This window comes from Strongylocentrotus purpuratus, unplaced genomic scaffold (assembly GCF_000002235.5).
Source record: "Strongylocentrotus purpuratus isolate Spur 01 unplaced genomic scaffold, Spur_5.0 spur5_scaffold_3, whole genome shotgun sequence".
NCBI lineage: Eukaryota > Metazoa > Echinodermata > Echinoidea > Camarodonta > Strongylocentrotidae > Strongylocentrotus > Strongylocentrotus purpuratus.
This window is the reverse complement of record NW_022145609.1, coordinates 19,349,876-19,374,608: the sequence shown is the minus strand read 5'-3', so window position 1 is coordinate 19,374,608 and position 24,733 is coordinate 19,349,876. Positions and strand designations below refer to the sequence as shown.

The window sequence follows — 24,733 nt, the reverse complement described above, 5'->3', positions numbered from 1 at the left end:
GATATGGTTACTAAAAACAGGAAATTTGAATTATATTTATGCAGGTAGAGTGAGGGAGCAAAAAAGGAAGCAATGTGATCAGAATGATGTACATATACTTTCATTGTTTGTATCTATATTATAAAGAATATATGAAATATTTGATGTATGTTATATAGAATATATGTGATAAATGATGTATATTATAAAAAAATGTATGTTATAAAGAATGTGATAAATGATGTATATTATAAAGAATATATGTGAAAAATGATGTATATTATAAAGAATGTATGTGATATATGATGTATATTATAAAGAATATATGTGATATATGATGTATATTATACAGAATGTATGTGATAAATGATGTATATTATAAAGAATATATGTGATATATGATGTATATTATCAAGAATATATGTGATAAATGATGTATATTATACAGAATTTATGTGATATATGATGTATATTATAAAGAATATATGTGATAAATGATGTATATTATGAAGAATATATGTGATATATGATGTATATTATGAAGAATATATGTGATAAATGATGTATATTATACAGAATTTATGTGATATATGATGTATATTATAAAGAATATATGTGATAAATGATGTATATTATACAGAATTTATGTGATATATGATGTATATCATGAAGAATATGATGTATATTATAAAGAAAATATGTGAGATATGATCTATAGTATAAAGAAAATATGTGATGAATTATTGATGTTTTAAATTGAGATCTTGATTGAGATTGATGATATTATCATTTATAAGAGTATACCATAGTTTTATATTTTCTAATGAGATATTTTTGTAATGAAAAATCAATGCAATCAATTCTACCTAATATATCTGTCTTATTAGAGTGCCAATAAGTGGATCACGGAATGATGTAATACTTAGAGATTAACTTTGATACAGTTTGAAAGAATCTTAATAGTTTTGTACTGTCATAAGAGGTATTTTGTAAACTGTTTACAAAATTAATGCTTCTTATCTATACCAAAGTGCCAATCTATGGATCATGTTAATTACTCGTTATTGTGGCAGTCTTGTGATAGATATATCAACCCTTAAAAAGGGCCTTACACTAAATTTTTGTTCAGAGGGGTACGGATTTAAATGTGTTGGGTCTGTATGCGTGGGCGTTCTGTTGTAAAGTAAAAGAAATATATGTATTTTTTTATATGCTTTAAAAGCCTATCTGCACTAGTTTGACCAGAAGGATAAGACCTCCCTGCATGGTCACTGTCAGGTGGTTATCTCATCAAATCAGCTCTCAATTCACATAAGAAATGGGGGACCAATGGTCACTGTTAGGCATTATTTGCTATATAGAGGGCGCAAGTACCTATAAGAAGTGCAGTGGGCTTTAATATGGGGGTCCATAGTATCATATGTGTGTTAGTATTAATCCCCCCCTCCCCCCTCCCCCCCCCCCCCACTCCGAACGGAGGGATACCATGCGTGATCCCAAACTCTCCGGCTCGTAACAAAAGAAAAATATCTAGCCGTATTGACTTTACACACCGGACTTTTGCTGAAAAGGGGGGGGGGGGGGGGGGTCGCTGGGAACACACATATGCGTACCCTAATAACACTGAGTGGGGGGGGGGGCAGGGTATTAATCCATACCTTTCACATACAGCAGTCTTGTCATACTTATTCAGATTGCTATCACGTTCAAATGTTGCCTTCTTTTCCACTCAGGAATAAAAATACGGTCTCCCAAGTTTGATAACATTTTGAGCATACCGGTATGTGAATTGTCCTGTGATGTACACAGATTCTCTTGAAAATAGGTATTTAACCCCCCCCCCCCTCCCCCCTTGTTTAGGGCTAGCTAAGGTTAAAGGCTGAATGAATTTCCTTGTTCTCATTTTTCATTGAGGAGAGGGGAAAAAAATCAATATTTTCTGTTTTGGCTCAATACCCTTTGATTCATAGTCATAAAGATAAACCATGATACATGAGCAGAAATAGCAAAACTTTCTACAAAAACTGCCTATATATGTTGGGAGGAAGAAAACATTCATTCTAGAATCTATGCTAGATTAGGGAATTGTGTAGATTCTCAAGATTTTAAAGTTGTTTTCAGTGCTTTATTTGGACAAAGTATATATTTTTAGTATCCTATTTTGTTGATATAATACTGGTACATCTCTAGCATTCCATTTTTGCTACCAAATTATGTTTATGTGTGCAATATAGGGATAAAAATACACGGGGGCTCGGGGCGAATATTTTTTTTGTGTGACTAGTGCCCTTCTTTTAAAAGTCTTTCATATCCTTTGGTATTATTTTATACATAGCATACATGCCAGTAATCTGAGGCTTATACTGTGGCGGGACTCAAAACACAAACCATGTGATCAAAAGCCTAGTGACTTATCCACTAGACTACGATATCAACATACATTTCTTTGTAGAGTCTTATAATAAACTCTGTTGTCTTGATATATTTGCTCTGATGCAGTTATGTACTCATGATTTTAATGTAATTGCAAGTAAATTGCAAACAGAAATAAACATGTATAAATAAAACTTTATGCCATCAAATGGTTGTCATTCAAAATGATTTGTTCTTTTTAGACTGTGATGCTGCCAAAACATTTGGAGCAACGTGCAGACCAACTGCTTTAAGACATCAAATTACTTATGGAACAGGTTTAAACATATGAATGACTTTCTTTTAGCACACCATAGTTGGAAGTACATGTATCCTTTGATGCACATATTATTGAAGAAATTGAAAGTTTGATACTTTTTTATTAAAACAAGTCATTTTATGACTATTTTGTCTGTACTACAGTCAAAACTTTATTGTCATTATTGTGTTAATTGTCCCAAAAATAACATTTTGTTATTATAAAAGCAAGGATAATCTTTGTTTAGTATGCTCCCTTTTATATGAGTCATCAGGAAGAAAGAGAGGAATAAATGAGAGGAGCGAAGGGGGAGTGTGAGAGAGAGGGAGGGGGGGGGGGAAGAGAAATTTAGATAGCTAGAGAGAGGGAAGAGAGAGAAAAGAGTGGGGTCGGGAGAAAGAGAGAGAAGAGAGAAGAGAGAAAGAGAGAGAGAGAGTGTGTGTGTGTGTCGGATGAAATAGAAAAGGTAATGGAAGCCCAGGTGCGGATTCTTGCGGGGGGGGGGGGGCACAGCGGGCCCGTGCCCCCCCCCCCTTGGCGGCTACCAACAAAAAAGGGAAAAAGAGAAAATAAAGAAAAAGACAGAGAAAAGGGGAAAACAAATATTGCAAGGTATGGGTTAGAGTTTTCATACCGCGCTGCCCATTATCCAATGGCGTACCATAAGTAGGCAACCCTACCTTTTAGCCGGGCATGCCACGGAATTCCTTTTTGTTTAATGTCCCTTCGTGATTCTTTTTATTTCCTTCTTGATTTTGCCAAATTTGTGTTCCCATTTTGTCAGGTTTGTCACTTTTTTTTCTCAAATACCCCCTTTCTTTCTGAGTTTCCCCAACGTTGCTTGTAATGGGAGCTGCCCCCCCCCCCCCCCACTCCCCCGGCCACCTCTTCCACGGGTACGCCACTGCCATCTTAAACAGCTAAGCGTTGCTGTACCGGTAGTTGTGCAAAAGTAAAGGTCCGTTCATGCAGTACGCATTCAGCAATTTCCCAATATTCATAATATATTGCATCTCTTGCTACTGCACCTGCCAGTCACAAGCTGTGGTGTTGAAAGGGGAACTCATCTTTACGATTCGTTACAAATCCACTTGCAGACCAAAGGTATTAAGGTATGTCGTCAGATTTAAATTAGTTATATTATCATTTCATTCATTTTACTGCAAAATGATCACTTCTAGTATTTCAAAATATATTCTTATGTTATGAAACAACCACTGATGTTTTCATTGTTTTATAATCATATACTTAGAGAATCCAATGCTCCAAGTTTATTTGAAATGTATATAAGAAATAATGTAATACTTAAGGTTAGTTGAAGATCGGACATTGAAAATTAACATGATATGATACTGTTTTCATTGACAAGTTTCCTTGCCATAATCAATGTTGATGTTTTTGTGAAAAAACAATGGATTTCAAGTTACTGTATGAAAGTAACAACAGCCACTTTGGTCTTCCAAGCTTTACCATCAGGACGAATCTCGTGTGAAACTATTAACGTAGCTACTATTATTATTGTTATTGATATTAACATTATTGTTATCAGTATCAAAATTGTTATTATTATCATCATTATCAATATTATTATTATTATCATCATTATTGATATTATGATTTATTATTACCAGACGCGCCGAAAGCAGTTTGAGATGGGGGGGGGGGGGGGGAGAAAATTTCAGGGGGCTCAAATTCAGTGGCAGTGGCGTAATGAGCAAAAACTTTGGGGGGGGGGGAGGAAAAATCTGCATCACCACCACTCTTAGATGTTACATGCAAGCCCCGCGGAACGTTTTTCAAAGTAGAGTATTAACGATCAGGTAGAGCGTAGGCGAGCGAAGCAAGTGGAGCATTTATTGGCGTGGGGGTACATGGGCTTTGCCCCGGCGGGGGTCAAGGGGGGGGGGGAGCCTCTGGAAGCTTAGGGACTTTAGGCATTAAATTACTGTCATATAGGCATATTGAGAAACCTTATTTGTGACACTGGCAGGTCACTTATTGGCGTGGGGTCCAGGGGCTGATCCCCGTGAAGCTCAGGGGTTTTAGGCATTTTATAACGGTCAGCTGAGCATCCAGAGGTTCTCTTTAGGGCCCCATGGTAAGGTGCGGGGGGCAACCTAGCAATACAGAAAAGGGGAACCCAGATGGCCAAAAAGAGTAATTTGAAACAAAAAAGGATTAAAAAAAAAAAAAAAAGATTACTAGGAGAAACATTGATGTCTAGAATGTCTACCTCAAATAATAATACCCAAGACCGAATAAGGGAGACATGAATCTAGTAGCCTATAACTCTAAGAGTTTCTTAAGTAACACTACAGATTCTAACTCGAGCCCCCCCCCCCCTCACCCCCCACACACACACACACTTAATAAAAAAAAGTATAGAATATAATTTAATTAAAGTTTCTCAGTGTTAAGAAGGCTTAGGCGTAAATGGATTAAGTTCAATGACAAAATGTGACCCTGCGCTTTAAAAAATGTTAATATAGGGCAATGAATTTATTTCAAAGGCCAACATTTTCTCGTCACATGAGCGATGGCTGACATAAACATTTCCGTCGATGGGAGGGCAACATCCGCCCAAAAGGTACCGTTGCACTGTTTCACAGACCCAAAACCGAATGTCATTGTACCCCCCCCCCCATTTAGGGTACGCGTATGCATGTTCCCTCTATTTGAAAGCACTCCCCTATCTCCGGTGTGAAAGTCAATGGCGGGCCGGACTTTTTCGCGCGAAAAAGTACCCCTTTACCGGAGATTTAGGGAACACGCATGCGGTCCTTTCGACCCCGGAGTTGGGGGGGGGGACCCACTGGCGTACCAGTGGTGGTGGGGATAAGGGGGAGGGTTGGGGAAAGTTACACGCCCAAAAGTGGAGAGAAAAAAAAGAAAGAGAATGAAAAGAAAGACCCGAAAAAAAGATAGGAAAGAAAGAAAAGAAATAGAATGAAAGGGGAAACAAGAAGAAATGGGTTTTCCTTTTCATATCTGTTTAACTCGATCTTGCCAATATTTTCTTACAATTCCATTTGACATTAAGACATTAATAGACTGATTCGTCAGTGTCATAAATAAGGTAACAAAATATGCTCATCTGACCGTAATTAAATGCCCCAAACCCCTGAGGTTCAGGGGGCGCCGGGCGGAGCCTCATGCCGCTACGCTGTACTTGATCGAAAATACTTTAGCCCCCCCCCCCCACTTAAAAAAAAAACTCCACGGGGCCTGATTTATGTGTGCTTCATATTTCAAACCCGACTATAGTTCCGCTCATGCAACCTCTAGTTCCGCTCTTTTAATTTATGTGTGTTTTATATCAGATACCCGACCTCTATTTCCGCTCATGCAACTTCAAGTTCCGCTCCTTTTATTTAGGCTGTGTGTGCATGCTTTATATCATAGACCTGACCTATATAGCTCCGCTCATGCAACCTACAGTTCCGCTCCTTTCATTAATTTTATGTGTGCTTTATATCAGGTACCCGACCTCTATTTCCGCTCATGCAACCCCTAGTTCAGCTCCTTTTATTTATGCTATGTGTGCATGATTTATATCACAGACCTGACCTACTTGTATAATTCCGCTCATGTAACCTCTAGTTCCGTTCCTTTTATTCATGCGTGCTTTATATCAGATACCCGACCTCAAGTCCCGCGCCGCTCATGCAACCCTCTAGTTTAGTTTAATTTCGATTTGTGTGCTATCCCCTCTTAAAGAGAAAGTTGAGTTCTGGGAAGAGGTAACAAATAATTTGTGAGCGTTATCATTGTTATTATGCAAGGGTGGAAGAACATCAGATTAAACATGTTCCCTGAAAAGCATGGCTCTTCAAATGCCTTCATATTCTAAATATGACATGAAACATCGTAAAATTCCGGGTAGGATTTTTTTCGCCATGTATTCGTGTAGTCCCATATACATCATTTTGCGTACAGTGCTTGTAACTTTGCCAAGATTTGGCCAAATTTCTTATCATTTTGATGATTCCAGAACCTTGCAATTCACACGAATACTGATGATCAACCTTTTCTGATAGATTCCACACCGTTTCTTTCGCAATGCAATCACATGACCAGAACTCAACTTTATCTTTAAACATTTTGAGGAGTTTTTTTTTTTTGTCGTCCATACCGATTTATTTTCTTCTAGGAAACTGCTTTGTGACATTTCATTCCAAATTGAACATAGCATGCTTACAATTTTTCTTCCCACTTAATTTTTGCCCATTAATTAATCGGCAGTATTCAACTACAAAAGTTATGTATAGTCTTACATGTAAACAATTTTCTCCAGACTAAAATAAGGAGCATAAGAAATAATTAATTTGGTTTAGTGTTATTATCTTGCCATTTAATTTCTCATTATGATTAATGGGTATGGCATTGTAAATATAGTGAGTGAAGTTTATATACTGAATCGAACAAAGAGCTTTTTAGGTACTTGACAAACATTTATGTTTACAAATTTCTCCATCAAATTAGTTTACATTACATTATTACATTTTGACACATCCTCATTTAGGGTGCACTTTGGCTTCATAAAAGATCCTCGTTTAGGCGGTGTGTGGAAAACCTGTGGTCACGCATGCTTACAGTGTTTCTACATGACTGAGACCCCCGGGTATATTTATAAATCTAATTGTTATCATCATTATCATTATATCATTATCATTATAATTATTAATACTATTTTTATTGTCATTATCACTATTCTATTAGATATATTTGCATCGTATTACAATATCAGTCTTCTATTTTAATCCCAGTGGCATGAACGGAATGAAAATGAAGAAGTGTTTCGGAAAAACCCACTCAGTTGTCCAGCTTCTCCTCATTCTTTGGATGACATCCCTCATCCACATTGCAGTTGGGGGTAAGTAACATTGAACAAATGTATACCGGTTACGAATTTATTTGTTGATCAATGTTTCTAGGCCTAGATTTTTTTATTAATTTTTTGTTTTGGGAGGGAGATATAACTGTTCATCTATCACTGTCTACTATATAATCCACTAATATAATATGAAGAAAAAGTGTATAGTTATAAATAGAAGCGAGTAAATAATAATAACATATCGATAATAATAACAATATTTATAAAGCACAACATATCCATCTATAGATAAAGTACTTAAACATACTTAAGATTAAATAAATATTAAATGTTAACTTACATTAGATCACACAATTTCATGGTGCCATGGTACATTATAATGTGGCACAGTTTGATTATTTGTTTGGCATGATTTGTAAAAAAAAGATTACAAATAAATGTCATGTGCCAAACAATTTTGGAAGAAATGTATATTGGCTGAGTAATGAGCATAGAAAGATAAGAAAATCAGGTAGTACCAGGCGCGGATCCAGGATTTCTTAGGGGGGGGGGGGCCCAAATTTCAAATTATGCGAGCCAAATATTGGTACGTAATGGTGACTCTTAATCCCTGTCTAAATTCAGCCCCCCCCTCCCCCTCCTGCTTGAAGCACGGAAGCTTTGACGTTTCATTAAACTATTGAAGAAAGAAGACGATTCGTTGTACCGTTCTCGACTCTTAATCCTCGTATGAATTTAGTTTTTCCCCTCCAGGGCGAAGCGCGGAAAATTTTACGATTTATTAAATTATTAGAGAAAGAAGACGATTCGTTGTAAAGTTCTCGACTCTTAATCCTCGTCTAAATTCAGTCACCCCCTCTCCCTCCTGCGCGAAGCGCGGAAGCTTTGACGTTTCATTAAACTATTAAAGAAAGAAGACGATTCGTTGTAGAGTTCTCGACTCTTAATCCTTGTCTGAATTCAGGTCCCCCCCCTCTCCTCCCGTGCGAAGCGCGGAAGCTTTTAAGTTTCATAAGATTGTGAGAGAAAGAAGACGATTGGCTGTACAGTTCTCGACTCTTAATCCTCGTCTGAATTCAGGTCCCCCCCTCCCACGCGAAGGGCGGAAGCTTTTAAGTTTCATAAGATTATGAGAGAAAGAAGACGATTGGCTGTACAGTTCTCGACTCTTAATCCTCGTCTGAATTCAGGTCCCCCCCCCCCTCCCACGCGAAGCGCGGAAGCTTTTAAGTTTCATAAGATTATGAGAGAAAGAAGACGATTGGCTGTACAGTTCTCGACTCTTAATCCTCGTCTGAATTCAGGTCTCCCCCCCCCCTCCCGCGCGAAGCGCGGAAGTTTTTAAGTTTCATAAGATTATGAGAGAAATAAGACGGTTGGCTGTACAGTTCTCGACTCTAAATCCTCGTCTGAATTCAGGTTTCCCCCTCCCGCGCGAAGCTCGGAAGCTTTTAATTTTCATTAAATCATTAGAGAAAGAAGACGATTCGTTGTACCGTTCTCGAAAATAATTTTGTTACACTGGAAGGTCACTATTTGGCGTAGGGTCCAGGGGGCGGAGCCCTCCAAAAGAGGGGTTTTAGGCATTGAATTACCGTCAGATGAGTATCTAAGGGCCCGCCGTAGGGCCCCAGGTGGAATCCAGGGGGCAGAGCCCCCGAAAGCTTTGGGGTTTTAGGCATTTAATCACGGTCAGATGAGCAATCAGTATCAGTACGCCAGTATCTCCTCTTTTCCATTTTTCTTTCCCTTTCCTTCCTTCTCTCTTATTTTTTTTGATTGGGGGAGGGGGGGGGGGGGGTCAACAGCTTTGGAGGCAAGGCCCTTTCGGCCCCCCGATCTCCTTCTTCCCCCTTTTCTTTTCTTCTTCCTCTTCTTTCTTTCCCTTTCCCTTCTTTTCCTTTTTTCTCTCTTTTTTTTTTTTTTTTTTTTTTGCGGGGGGGGGGGGGGCCAAGGCCCGCTCGGCCCCCCCTGGATCCGCGCCTGGGTAGTACTATCCCCGACAGTCCCATAAACATCTTTCTTTGTACAGTGCTTGTTACTTTACCAAGACTGGGCCAAATTTATTATGATTTTGCTGACTCCAGAACCTTACAGCGCACACAAATACTTACATGCTACATGATCAACTTTTTCTGATCCATTCCACACCTTTTCCTTCACAATACAATCGCATTACCAAAACTCACCTTTATCTTTGAGCCCAATTTTAAAGTAGAAAGAGTGTTGGACGTCTAATTTCATAATTCTTTATGGTTTTAGATGTCTTTCCTTGTTCGAGATCAAATATGACGGTGCCAATAACGAAGGTTTGCGATGGATTTTACAACTGCGACAACTACGAGGATGAATCAACATGTCGTAAGTAACAGAATATCCCCTTAGTTTTTATACTGATACTCTTTTCGGCTACATCCCCGTGTTACAACGCATTATGTTCTACCATAAACGTGATAAGGACTACATTGCAGAAATTTGCAGAAATCCCAATTAGCATACCCCTCATTAGTTACATCAGGTGTCTGTTTCAGAACAATTTGTTAATTAAAACTAATTCTAACGGTTTTTTTAAAAAAGATTTGCTATCACCCAATCAAATGTCGCTATTTCAGTATATCATAAAAGATATTGTAACTTGTTACTGATAACAAGTTTTATTGTTGAAGACATAGTTGTTTTGTCTGTCTCGGGGACTTTTGTGCTCCCGGCCTATTAGGGTATCCCATTATTTTGTTCCAACGACTTTTCACAACTTGGTAAAATTAAGCCAAAGACCTGGATAGTCAATCATTTCACTCATCCAGTTCTTCTCCTCAACGTGTAAGTCATTGATACAACATGTGGCAGTCTGAGTGTAACCATCGATTTAAATTACCGTACTTAACCTCGTGAAGTCGGTTCTTAGCAAACATTTTTGTTAATAATTATGAAGCCATATGTCTGCATATGCAAGACTTATATTTTGTAATGAAAAGAGAATATGTTTCCGATATGAGTTGTGTCAATATGATTTTTAGGGGTAATTGCTTTCATTCTGTAAGGTGCACCCGATATTAATCAATCCCTGTTTAATTGTTGAACTTTCTCGTGTTTGTATAATGTCCAGTGATACTTTCTACCAACGAAATTTCGTGCGTAAGGTAGATGGGTTGAAATCGACTTGATTTTATTTTCATTTCTATTTTTTTTTTAATTCGTTGAAAAAAAAATTGTCTGACAGGTTATTCAGCAACTTATCTTCCGGACGGCGAATCACATCTCATCTTCTTACCAGACTCCACAAAAATACGATTGTATAACGCAACCTTGCTACAAACAAACGCTACGAGTGGATTTCGAGTTCAGTTTTATCATATGTTGCTCTTTAATCATGATGATGAAGTCCTAATAGGGACAGGCAACGACCCATCTGACATACAGTCTGTCATCACAACTATCCCTGGAGATACATACGACAATCGTGATGATATCTATGTACTAGATACCAATGAGATGTGGGTTGCTGTCATAGGAGGGCGTCAAAACAGTCGTATCCTTATGGGTATTAGTGTTACTGCGATTGATTTGCTGAGTGAGTATAATTGCATCTATCGGATTTACTGTTCAATTTCTTGTGGCTTTTTTCCAAATAAAATTACTCGATGTAACAGAAGTGACATAAATGCGGTGATAAAACTGTATTTATTTCGATTCTGGCTATATTGTTAGACAGTGACATCACTAGATGTAGAATATGACGTGGGGATGCTGCCCGAAAAGAAATTTCCCACCAAGCTTAACAAAAGCCCATACTCCGCTGTATGTTAAAACTACAATTTAAGATTTGCGGACATCAATCTCTAATAAAAACGGGTGTCTTACCTCCCCCAATATTAACAGCCTTTTGTAACGTTACTATTAGTCGGGCTCCCTTCCATTTAAAAGTATTAAGACTATTAACACAAAAGAGCATTATGCAATAGTCTATGTGTAAGATCAATTATAACAAAAAATGGATCAATTGATATCAATGGTCATTATAAAGGAGCGCAAACTGTGGTCTTATTATGTTAGAGATTATGTTTATAATCAGAACTAAGTGAATACTACTAAAACACACATCGTCCTTTTCTGTTTTAGATTTATATCCTTGTCCGGGATCGAACATGAGCGTGTCAGTGACGTTGGTTTGCGATGGATCTTACAACTGTGACAATTATAAGGATGAATCAATATGTAGTAAGTAACGGAATACCTCTTTAGTTTTTTATACTGATATTCTTTTTGGCTACATCCCTGTGTGCTGGCGCATTATGTTCCATTGTCCAATAACTTATACATGATATAGACTACAACTCAGGCAAATTTGCAGAAATCCCAATTAGCATATACCTTATTAGTTACATCAGGGTCTGTAATATCTAATTCTAACGTTTTATGAAACAATCAGCCTTTTCACACACAGCTAAAATTCTATAAACATGATTAGTATAAACGTGTTTGAAACGTGTTTAAACTAATCACGAGCCTTTCACACACAGAAATTTCGTTGCGATCGTTAATAGTTTCGTGATTAACTACTGCTCGTAAAATGCGCAGTAGTGCCATTGCGCATTGAAGGTCATGTCATATCAATCAAAGCGCACGCTCCATCCAGTTTAAACACGTTTAAACACGAATTTCCTTTCACACACAAAATGTCAAGCTCTCTAGATACGAACTTCGTATCTGCAGCCTGCTTTTAGGATCGCGACTTCGTATCTATCCCAACATCGTATAAACGATGTTCACACTGGGAAATTTTGTCTATAAACATGTTTAAAACTGTTGAGTGATTCTAATCATCTCTAGAAACGATGAATTTTAGCTGTGTGTGAAAAGGCTGATTGTTTCTCAGCAAATCAAATGCAACGATTTTAGTAGCTATACAAGTAACCTGAAACCCCTAACAAGTTGTATGCAACATGGCCCATGTACAGAAATACGTAATTGTTGAAATGGTTGTCTGAGGGTAGTCGTCCGGGGGTAGTTGTCCTGGGGGTAGTCGTCCTAGAGGGTGGTTGCCCTAGGGGAAGTTGTCTTATATATAGGGGGTAGTTGTCCTAGGGGTTAGTTATCTGGGGTGGTTATCCGGGGGTGGATGTCCAGGGGGTAGGTGTCCGAATACGGTTGAAATGCGGGCGCGGAAATATGGAGCCGTTTATTTCGCATTCTTTCACATTCTACAATTTTATGAAATTGTGAAATTCGTCAGTGTCTTGCATTTTTACGGTAAATGCTCTTAATTCTTTTAAAAACAAACTTGTTCGTCTGTCTCGGGGACTTTTGTGCTCCCGCGGCCTATTAGGGTACCCAATCATTTTGTTCCAACGACTTTTCACGACTTGGTGGAATTAAGCCAAAGACTGAATAGTCAATCATTTCACAATAATTATTCGACCCCTCAACGTTATTTAGATCATCTAAGTCATTGATAAAATATGTGGCAGACTTTGTGAAGCTGTCGGGTAACCCCCCCCCCCCCCCCACTAAAGTACCTCAACAGACCTCATGAAGTCGGGTCTAAGCAAACAAATTTGTCAAACTGAAGTCGTATGTCTGCATACCAGGATTTATATATTGTAATGAAAAGAGAATGTTTCCTATATAAATTATGTCAATATGATTTTTAGAGAGAAATGCTCTCATTCTTTAAGGTGCGTCCGATACAAACCAGTCCCTGTATAATTTTTGATCTTTCTCGTGTTCGTAATATCCAGTCATAATTTCTACCAACGAAATTTCGTGCGTAAGGTAGATGGGTTGAAATCGACTCGATTTCATGCTCGGTTTTGGCACTGAGCTCTGACAGATACGTTCAGGTCACCAACTATTAGTCTAGTTAACTTTAAAGGCCACCTGGACTAGTTTGGCTATGAGGGATTAGACCACCGAGCGAGGTCACTAACAGGTGGTTATCTCATCAACTCAGCTCGCAATTAACATAAGAAAAAGGGGGTCATGGACAAGGAGACCAATAGGCACCGCTTAGCTATTGTTTTCTATATACAGTGTGAGTCAAAAAAAAGTTTACACTTAGAAGATTGCTAATTATTACATTAAACTGTTATATGTCTTATGAAAGAGTGTTTTATCCCAAATCATTTGGTACCATTTTTGTGTGGTATGTGTTCACGCTTGGATGAACAGGAGACATTGTTTGCGAGAGTGCAAAAATCGACTTGCGCCAAAGTTGCCTATGTGATGTTTGAATAAAACAATTGGGATTTGGGTTTTAATTCGGTCTTTGCAGATCCAAATAACACCCCTAACAAAATTAATCATGCCACACATATCGAATATCAAATATCAACGAACATGTGTGCGCGTGTGTGTGGGTGTGTGTGACTTTGCCCTTTGCAAAAAAAAAAAATGCAATGCATTTCATTTGATACATTCAATCCATTCTCTCCCGCTAATCCCAACATAATACATACTGAAGGCATCACTTTGGCGCAAGTCGATTTTTGCACTCTCGCAAACAATGCCACCTGTTCATCCAAGCGTGAACACATACCACACAAAAATGGTACCAAGTGATTTGGGATAACACACTCTTTCATGAGATGCATAATAATCTACTGTTCATAGATGATTTTTTTAATAATTAGCAATTTTCTAAGTGTAAACCTTTTTTTGACTCACACGGTAGAGGGAGCAAGTAGCTACAAGTGTGGCTTTAAGTGAGTCAAATCGTATGTATAATATAGGTTTTCCGGGAGAGGCTCCAAAACTAGTCAGTGCTACATGATGAAGCTTATCTATTCATCTCTAGTTGAAGAACTGATAAGAATCATCTACAGATGCGAAAATTACTTTTTTTAAAATTTTCATTTCTTGATTATTTCAAATTTATTGAACACAAATTTCTAACAGATTATTCAGCAACTTATCTTCCGGAAGGCGAATCACATTTCATCTCTGTACCATACATCAGGGAGATGAGACATCGCCCTGCATACGCCGCTATCATTCGATTGTATAACGCAACCTTGCTACAAACAAACGCTACCAAAGGATTTCGAGTTGGGTTTCAAGATATGGAGCTCCGTCGGGATAATGATGAACTTCTGATAGGCACAGGTAACGATCCGTCTGACTCACAGTCTGTCATCACAACTTTCCATGGATATCCACCCTACCTTCCTGATGATATCTATGTAGATACCAATGAGATGTGGTTTGCTGCCATAGGAGGGTGGCCAGACAGTCTTATCCGTATGGGTATTAGTGTTACTGCCATTGATTTGCTGAGTGAGTATAATTGCATCAATCGGATTTACTGTTCAATTCCTTGTGATAATACAATTATTACTCGAGGTAACAGAAGTGACGTATAAATGATCAAACTGTATTCATTTAGATTTTGGCTTTATTGTTATACAGTTATATCACTAGATGTAAAATATGACGTGGGGAGGCTGTCCGATTTTCCACCAACTTTTGACAAAAACTACCCAACAAGCTGAAGAAGTGCCTGTACTCCGTCGTAGGTTAAAAAACTACGATTCAAGATTTGCGGACATGAATCTCTAATAAACATGGGTGTCCTACCTCTCACCAATATTAACATCCTTTTGTAACATAACTATTAAGTCGGGCTCCCTTCCATTAACAAGTATTAAAGCTATTAATACAAAAGAGCATAATAATTATTATGCAATAGTCTATGTTTAAGATCAAATACAACAGAAGATGAATCAGTTGATATCAATGGTCATTATAAAGGAACACAGATTATGGTGTTACAATGGTCTTATTGTTTTAGAGATTATGTTTATAATCAGAACTAAGTAAATACCCCTAAAACATATATGCATCGTCCTTTTCTATTTTAGATTTATATCCTTGTCCGGGATCGAACATGAGCGTGTCAGTGACGTTGGTTTGTGATGGATTTTACAATTGTGACAATTATAAGGATGAATCATCATGTAGTAAGTAACATAATACCTCCTTAGTTTTTAAACTTATATTCTCTTTGGCTACATCCCCGGGTTCTGACGCATTATGTTGCGCTGCCTACTACCATATTGAAATAGACAACAACTTAGGCAAATTTGCAGAAATCCCACTTAACGAATCCCCTTTAATAAATAGTTACAACAGGGGCTAGCTTGTTTCATAAAACATGTTATTGATAACAAATTTGCTCTCAGCCAATCAAATGCCACGATTACAATAGCTTATAACAGTTGTTGTAACTTGTTATTGATAACAGGTTTTATGAAACAGGTCACAGGTTCACGAACAAGGAATTGTTGGAAAGAGGGTGTTGATCTATGAAGCCATATAAAGTGCGTCCCAGAAAAAACGAAACCGAGAATAATCGATGTTTTTCATAACTTAATCAAATTATAACTAATAAATGACACATATCTGCAAAGGTTAGATCCTCCTCTTTCATTTGATGTAACTCATATAATGCATATTTCATGAGTGATTAAAAACATTTTGAGAAGAGGGTATCAGACAGTCATTTGGCGAGCGGTATCTGAACTTCAAAGTGAAAATCACATTTCTAGAACGTTCATTTTCTGCCCTTTTATATGACACCTCAATCCGGAAAAATGAGCCAGGAAAAACAAAGTTCTGCTTGTTTAAAGTAATGCTTGCATTTCCACAATTTGATTAAACAAATTCGTTTTCACTGGCTGCCGGCCGTAGCAACAAACAGTTGACAAAAGACTTAACTCCGTTTCGTTGACGACCAGCCATTCATCAAGTCTTTCGTCTTCTTTGTGCATTCTTTGTCCAACAAATTTTCGTGAATGAGGTAGATGGGAGGAAACTCTGTTTTGGGAGCTCTGACACATACAGTCAGATCGGCAACTTTTTTTGAGTAATGACCCAGATGTTTTGAGTAACTTAGAGGGGTCAAATCGTATGGACAATACAGTGGATTTTATTTTGGGAGAAACTCCCCTACCGTAGTCAGTGCAAGATGATGAAGCTTATCTACCAATCTCTAAATGAAGAACTGATAAGAATCATCTTCAGATGCAAAAGTTACTTGTTTTTCTTTTCTTTTCTTGATTTTTAGAATCAATTTCTTTCTTTCTTGTCTCGTTTTGCCTTGCAGATTATTCAGCAACATATCTTGAGGAAGGCGAATCACATTTCATCTCCTTTTCACGAACCACCGCAGTACGATTGTATAACGCAAGCATTCTACAAACAAACGCATCAAATGGATTTCGAGTTGTGTTTCAATATGATGATGGCGATCATGATTTTGGAGTCCAAATAGGAACAGGTTACGATCCGTCTGACATACAGTCTGTTATCAAAACTATCGATAGAGACATTTACCATAGTCCAGATGATGTCTATGTAGATTCCGATGTGATGTGGTTAGCTGTCATAGGAGGGACGAGATACTCCAAGCTTGAAATGAACGTTACAATCATTTCCATTGACCTATCAAGTGAGTGTTGAATTAATTTTCTTTTAATATATCGGGGAAATCTAAAGCTCGGTGTAAAGAAGCAATGATAACTGGTATCTTACTAGTTGTAAAACGAGAATCATTCAACACCGGTCGACTGATGAAGATAAAACATGTTTCCAGATTTATCGGAAATAATAATATAAAGAAGGTAATTTCTAAACGAGCCTAATTACTAATAATAATCAAAGAAAACCTAATAAATTAAATTGTAAAATGTCCAAGCATTACGAGCTACACATATGTTATTTATTCTCCCCATCTTCTATCTTCTACCAGCCTTATTTGCATGTTCAAGCTCCAACATGAGCGTGTCACCGACTGTCATTTGCGATGGATATTACCAATGCGATCATTACGAGGATGAATCAGCATGCAGTAAGTCAAAGAACAACTGATATTTATGGTTCTAGGACAATTACTCCCTGGGCGATCACCCCCGGCCAATTACCAGCGGGAAAATTACCCCCAAGACAATAACCTCCCGGAAAATTACCTCCGGAAAATTATCCCCCCCCCCGAGGACAAGCACCCCCAGGTCAATCTCCCCCTATTATACCCTCCTATGACACATTTACCCTTCGAGGACAATTACCCCCCCCTCCCTTGAATATTAACCCCTTGTACAATAACCCCCCCCCCTCGAGGACGATTACCCCCCGTAAAAAAATATTCTTGATTAAAACCAACTTATTATTAGGGTAGAATTCCCCTTTAACGAACAGGGGTGTTTTTTGTCCCCTTTAGGGAGGGGGGGGGGGGGGTAATTCCAGGGGTAGATTTTGTAATTATTATGTAGTCGTATAAACATGTCTGTATAATATGTATCGGGAAAGGCCAGTTTTCTATACAAACTTTGTCCATTTTTTCATCCATCCAAGGGGGGAAATGCCCCTATTAAAATTAGCTTAAATTGATTACATCGAATCATATACTAAAATTAACAGCGAACATAATTATATGACATATCCTTTAACATTAATTAAAATGTCACAAGGGTCCAGCTTGGTTGCCTAAATGAATTACAGCTTCCCAAACCTAAACAACCGGAAATCCTATCCGTTAAAATTTCGTTATTAAAAAATTGCATTTTGTGACTTTTACATGAGTATGAAACAATATAAATAAAGTAAAGAGGGTGGGGGGGGGGGGGTAACTATTTATTAGACAACATCATGAACCACAGGAAATGATAATGTATGCCTGACATAACTTTATCTGTTTAGTATGGAAAATTTCGATAAAAAGTAAGAATTGAGGAGCAATTCTTATGTACAATGTAATACTTTTAAATGACTTTAACCAAAACAACTAAAAGGGGTCCACTATTAAAAAATGTTCATGGTTTATCATGTATCATAGAATATGCCTGGCCTAACTTGATCTTTTAAAATAATGATAATTTCAACTAATACAAGGATAGGGGAAAGGACATATATTGCATATATAATGTATAAAGTAATGTAATATTTTTTTTAATAGATGTTGAATATTAAGTAAATGTATTGAAATTAATAATATTGCTACATTCATTATGTAATATAATTAGCCTGAACTTAACTGCATTCATTTGTAATATGGGGTTGCATTTTCTTTAAACCTATAAAGGCCAGGGTATTTGAGGTCTTAACATGGCCGGGGGGGGGGGGGGCCTTAAGATCTCGGCCGTTAAACGGCCGATCGCCGCGAAAATTTGCACGCATGTCAAGTGAAGTTTATAAAATACTATGATAAATTTATTTTTAGAAAAATTCACTAATTTTCATATTTATGGTAATTTATGCAAATAAGGTCATAAAATTCATCTTCTTACCCATAATTCATATATTCTTTATATTCAAGCATTCGTTTCCACTACACGTATTCGTTAGACCATTTGAAACAATAATACAACAAAAATTGGAAGAGTTAGGTTATTCCTTATGTTATCTCTTGTTTTGATAATTTCTTATGTATTTCATTGTTTTTTAACTTATGTATTTCATTGTTTTTGTTGTTTTTGTTGTTTTAATTCATTTCTAACTACAACTTAACTGTTTTGAATCCCAAAACAAACACCTAAACTTTAAACAAGACCCAATAACCAATGTTTTATTTTTTTTTTAGGAAAAAAATGACATTTCCATATGTTTTGTACACAAATCACGAAAATGAGCGATTTTCGGGCTGACATGCAGAGACAAAAGGTCACGTGACTTTGTAACCGTAGGTACGATTTTCAAAAAAATTGTTTTAAAAGATGCACAAGACTGGAAAGAAAAAAGTCTGCGATCGGCGGGGCGCCATCCGGATGCGTTCACGAACAATCAGAGAAATCGTGGGGGGGGGGGGGCATAATGGACCCCAGCCTTATTAGGGTTAAAAGCATTTGTTGTGTAAACCAAAATATCAAAATACTCTCGCAGTATGACTACCTGTGTAAGAGGATGCACACAACATGTATTGATACAAATCTTTTAGAGGAATAAGTAATTACATCACTGTGATTCACTACATCACTAGACAAATTGGCAACTCACTCATGAGTCTGTGACGTCATGTCCACATTTTCCACTGATTTTTAAAATTATATTGATGATATAAATTTCCTATTTTCTCCTTAAGAATCTTAATTCTTCACACCAGAATCCAAGTTAGATTAATAGTAATATGTTTTGTGTGGATGCACTAATATAAAGTAATTTTTTTAAAGTTAAATCATGAAAAATGTGAATTTTGATAAAGTATTTATATAAAAATCAATAATTATGAATATACAATATTTAAAAAATGAATAAATTCTTCAAAGTTCATAAAAGATTTTATGAAATGTCATGCACGCAATATGATACGAATCATATAACCTGGGCAAAAGCATGGGGAAACAAGTTTTGGGGAATAAAAAGGGAAATTAATGGGATTAAACCATTTAGAGCAATTGATAAATAGTGAGGACATGGCGTCACAAACTGATAACCATCCTGGCAATTTGTGTTGTGATTCTCATTGTTCCATAGTTGTACATACTTTTTCAAAAATTCATAACTTTTTGATTAGTTATCCGATTTTGCCCAAACTTTTTTTGATTGGTTTGTTTGATTTTTCTGCTTTTACTGAAAGTGAGTTGTTTTTCGAGTGGACTTTTCTTTTAAACGTCACCATCCGAAAGACGTGACTCAGTTTCGAACTTACGTCCTCGGCTGAATCAGTTTGTAACTTCCACTGTTAGCTTGATTACAGGCGCACGCCATAACGCCTATAGTTGTGGCGATGTGGCGTCAGTGCAAGGTGATGAAGCTTATCCTACCAATCTCAGTTGAAGAACCGATGTGAATCATCTGTATACGGATGTGAAAATCACTTGTTTTCCTGTTCTTTTCTGGGTTTTTTTAAATTAATTTATCTTTTTGTTGTCTTTTCAAAATCTTTTCTTATAGATTTTTCATCAACATATCTGGAGGAGGACGAATCATATTTCATTAATAAAACGTCCTTCCCCACCAGCCGGCTGTACAATGCAATCTTGCTACAAACAAACGCTATGCTGGGATTTCGAGTTGTTTTCCGAGATTGGTATAACCATCATAATGATAAAGTCCAAATAGGGATAGGTAACGACCCGTCTGACCTGCAGTCTGTCATCGCAAATATCTACGGATATAGGGATGACGGTGGTGCTTTCTATTTAGATACCAATGAGATGTGGTTTGCTGTTATAGGGTCGAAGGCTTACACCAGGCCTAGAACTACAACAATTGATGTTGAGTTCATTTCCATCAACCTATCAGGTAAGTGTGTGATTATACTCCATTTCCCTTATTTGGATCGAACATAATAAATACATCGTCATGATTGTCCCCAATAGCCCGGCTAAAGTGTAAGTGTATTGGCAATTCACTTGGTGATATGGATTTGGTTTGAGACAATACGACAAGCATGTTACATGACGATACACAATGTCCACTATTTAAGCAGTTTCTGTTGGCCCTTCATTTTAATAATAAAGTACTTCTTAATTATAATCTTTTTAAAAATATCTATAGTGATTTAAATATCTGCATTATACGGAAGCTTCAACGTGCAGAGAGAAGCCGACTTGTTTAACTCGCCAAGGCGCCTTGTTGGGGCCAAGAAGGCGAGAAAGCGAGTTGTTAAAGTCGCCAAGGGAGTCCACTCCAAAAATAACTTACTTTCAATAGAAGCAGAAAAATCAGACAAACCAATCAAAAAAAGTTTGAGCAAAATCGGATAACTAATAAGAAAGATATGAATTTAAGAATAAGTCTGTAAAACCATGGAACAATGAAAATCACAAGACAAATTAGAAATTCACTCATGAGTCTGTGACGTCATGTCCTCACTATCCACTAATTATTTTATTTATATTGATAATATAAAATTCCTATTTCCCCCCTGAGAATCTTATTTCTTCACACCAGCATCCAAGTTAGAGTAATATTAACATGTTTTTGTGTGGATGCACTAATGTAGAGTAATTTTTTTCAGTTAAATCATGAAAAATGTGACTTTTGATAAACTACTTAGATAAAAATCAATAAATATGAATATACAATATTCAGAAAATAGCATTAATTCTTCAAAGTTTATAAAAGATTTTGTACAATGTCATGCACGCATTATGATACAAATCATATAACCTGGGCAAAGGAATGGGCGAAATCAAGTTTTGGGGGATAAAAAGATAAATTAATGGGATTAAACTATATAAAGCAATATAGTGAGGACATGGCGTCACAAACTGATAACCAAATTGGCAATATTTGTAGTGATTTCCATTGTTCTATAGTTTTACATACTTTTTCAAAAAAAAATCCTCTGTACGACCATGCATTATGGCTCAAGGCATGGGCACATAGAAGATTTTTTTCTGTTGGGGACCAGGGTAAAATGCAATGAATTATTATTATTATTGATAATTGATTGCATTTTCTTTTTCTTTTTTTTATTTGTGGGAACTGCCCCCTACCCTAGCCCCCGCTGCGTACAGTCGTGGTTCAGTGACAAAGCAATGGCCTCGTAACTGTGAGGCCCCAGGATCAAAACCGTGTCGATGAGCTATATTAGTGCCCTTTTGTGGGGCATTAATCCTCATTACTGTCATTTATGACTTAAGGGCGTAGGTCCCCTAGTTGATAAGCATATTAGCATACACATGCTTTAGCAGTCACACTGAACAAATACTGGCAAATTCATATTCAATAAAATCTGAGAATGTGTACTATTATCTAGATCTATTAGGAATAAGTCATTGTCAAAATAATTTCATAAATTGGGGTAAAAAACTAATATTCCAACGTTATGAGCGACAGTGTATACAATTATTGTAGTAAATGTTCGGGAGAAAATAACCCAAATGTTGGACAAAAATGGCCCAACTTGAATTTGCCCAATAACATTATTTCATGGTTGGTAGGACATAACCCAATTATTAGACGACATTCGCCCAACATCTATTTGCCAAGTAACATCTACCCAACCTATTTTTACCTTTAATAGGTAACTTCATATAGTAAATGGTTGGGAGAATATAACCCAATTATGGGACAAAATTTGCCCAACTTCGATTTACCCAGTAACATCTGCCAGACTTTTATTACAGAGTACCTGTGGAGCAGGACTGTGAGCTTATCGAAGAAGACAAATTGTATTAATGCATGTAATACAAAGGAGACAGAATATGTAATTATTCTCTGGTCGTTGTATCTTCGAGTTTAGTTGGTAGCTTTTTATCGAAGAACAGTTACAAAAGATATGAAGGAGATGCATTTTTTGAATTTATTAAATAATCATGCAAATTTAAGTACCCCCCCTTGTATAAAATTATATCGTAAACAGTAATCTTCGCTATCAATTCTGTTTGAACCATGCAGCTAGCTGGCGGTTGGGTTGAGAACTACTATCAACGATGTACAGTTTATGAAAGAAAGGAGAAGGAGGAAGAGGGGAAGAAGAACGAGAAGAAAAGAAGAGAAACTGTCATGATTTTATTACTTGCTTAGTAATGACCGGGGCAATAGCATATTTGTAAAGCGCTTAGAGACGTCGTAGATGTTTTTAGCGCTTAATAAAAGTGGAATATTATTATTATTATTATTAATGTAGGGGTGATGTGACGAGGTTCATAAACAGGTTACATAGGTTTATATATACCGATATTATATATATTCTATCAACTTCGTAGATCAAATATTCATTTCGAACATTTTTGGAGTACATGACTTGTAATGTTAATGATTTTGCTTTGACGCTTTCCTAATCTCATTTCAATGTTAGCCGGGAGCAGGCATGCGTATAATAGGATCGAGTATAGGTATTAAGAATGTATTGAGACGGTATGTATAATATGTAAACCGATATATGTAAATTATATCAATTGATATATTCCGTCTTCACATATTTGGGCAGCCAGGTGAATGTTATTTGTTATCATCTTTATTATATTTCAATGACGAAATTATATCTGTACAAGTTGTATGTACCTTATCGAAGTATATATGTTTTAGATTAGAAGATTTTGTTTGGGGATACTTTGTGGTGTATAATATACTCAGAGAAGAGGTCTTTTCATTTTTGAAAAAGTATTATGATGATGCTAATGGTACGATGATTTATTTTCAATTTATTTTAGTCATTTTTAGCTATGACATGGTATATAGCCTAGGCCTATATATTCATAATGTGAAAGGAATTAGATAATGATATTTGTGTAGCTTGAAGCAAAGTTCCCCATTGCTGTGTTCTCTTTTAAAATGTCTTTGCAAAGGTTGAACAAAAATTGTCTCCGTCTGGAATCGATCCGTGTTACTGGCTGAGAATTCCAGTGCCTTAACCACTAGACCCCAGAGACGGGCCAGTGGCTTTGGCGACACCAGATTTAATTGACCGACAGATTTGGAAAATCATATGGGAAATGTATTTACTCCTTTGGTGGTAAACGAAAAATAAGTGAATAAGATATAATGTAAAAACTGTAGGAGATACAAAATGTATTATTTTTTCTTACTTTAAACCTTTGTCAATTAACAAAAAAATACATGCAGTTCTTGAAGTTACCTTGTTGTTCCATGAGTATATAGTGTTATGTGCTTCTTAATCTAATATCATTCTTAATCAACATTGATATCACCATATTTTACTCAGAAAAATGTACTTTATTGTAGATTATTCTTCTTATATTTGTTACCAATTTTGTTTAAGCATAAAATTCACTGTTCATGGTGTCCCTGAAAAAGGAGACCCAAGTTTATCGTTAAAGTATACTCAATAATCATGAATGTGCATATAACAGAAAAGCTAATAAATACATTTGTAAGTTACCTTCATATATACAGCGCTCAAGGTTAATTGTCTTTAAACTCTTTACATGTTTAACTTACACTAATCAATGAGGAAGTCTTATGTAATAAACACTACAGGAAGTACCAATAGAAACATAGAGAGAGAGAGAGAGGGAGAGAGAGGGAGAGAGAGAGGGTGAGAGAGAGATTGAGAGAAGGAGAGGATGGTAGATTAGAAATTGAGAGAGAGGGAGAGAGAGATAATAGATGAGAGATAAAGAAAGAGAATAGATGAAAAATAAAGAGAGAGAGAGAGAGAGAGAGAGAGATTGAGAGAAGGAGAGGATGATAAATAAAAAAAAGAGAGAGAGGGAGAGAGAGATAATAGATGAGAGATAAGTGAGAGAATATAATTATGCGAAATGAAGAGAGAGAGAAGGGTAGTGAGATAAAGAGGGAATGAGATGATAGAGAGACTGAGAGAGGGGATATAAAGAGAGAGAAAA

The 24,733-nt window shown here is 36.7% G+C and overlaps 1 protein-coding gene across 1 annotated transcript; it reads left to right on the top strand.

Moving 5' to 3' along the window:
* Nucleotides 1–3,668: 3,668 nt before the first annotated feature.
* LOC105438983 lies at nucleotides 3,669–24,361 on the top strand. Its single transcript, XM_030996982.1, has 11 exons — nucleotides 3,669–3,762; nucleotides 7,417–7,523; nucleotides 9,747–9,845; nucleotides 10,705–11,055; nucleotides 11,604–11,702; nucleotides 14,379–14,756; nucleotides 15,341–15,439; nucleotides 16,585–16,929; nucleotides 17,230–17,328; nucleotides 20,367–20,717; nucleotides 22,821–24,361. Exons 2-11 carry the CDS (start codon nucleotides 7,421–7,423, stop codon nucleotides 22,838–22,840), a joined length of 1,944 nt encoding a protein of 647 aa, XP_030852842.1. The 5' UTR covers nucleotides 3,669–3,762; nucleotides 7,417–7,420; the 3' UTR covers nucleotides 22,841–24,361.
* Nucleotides 24,362–24,733: the final 372 nt, after the last annotated feature.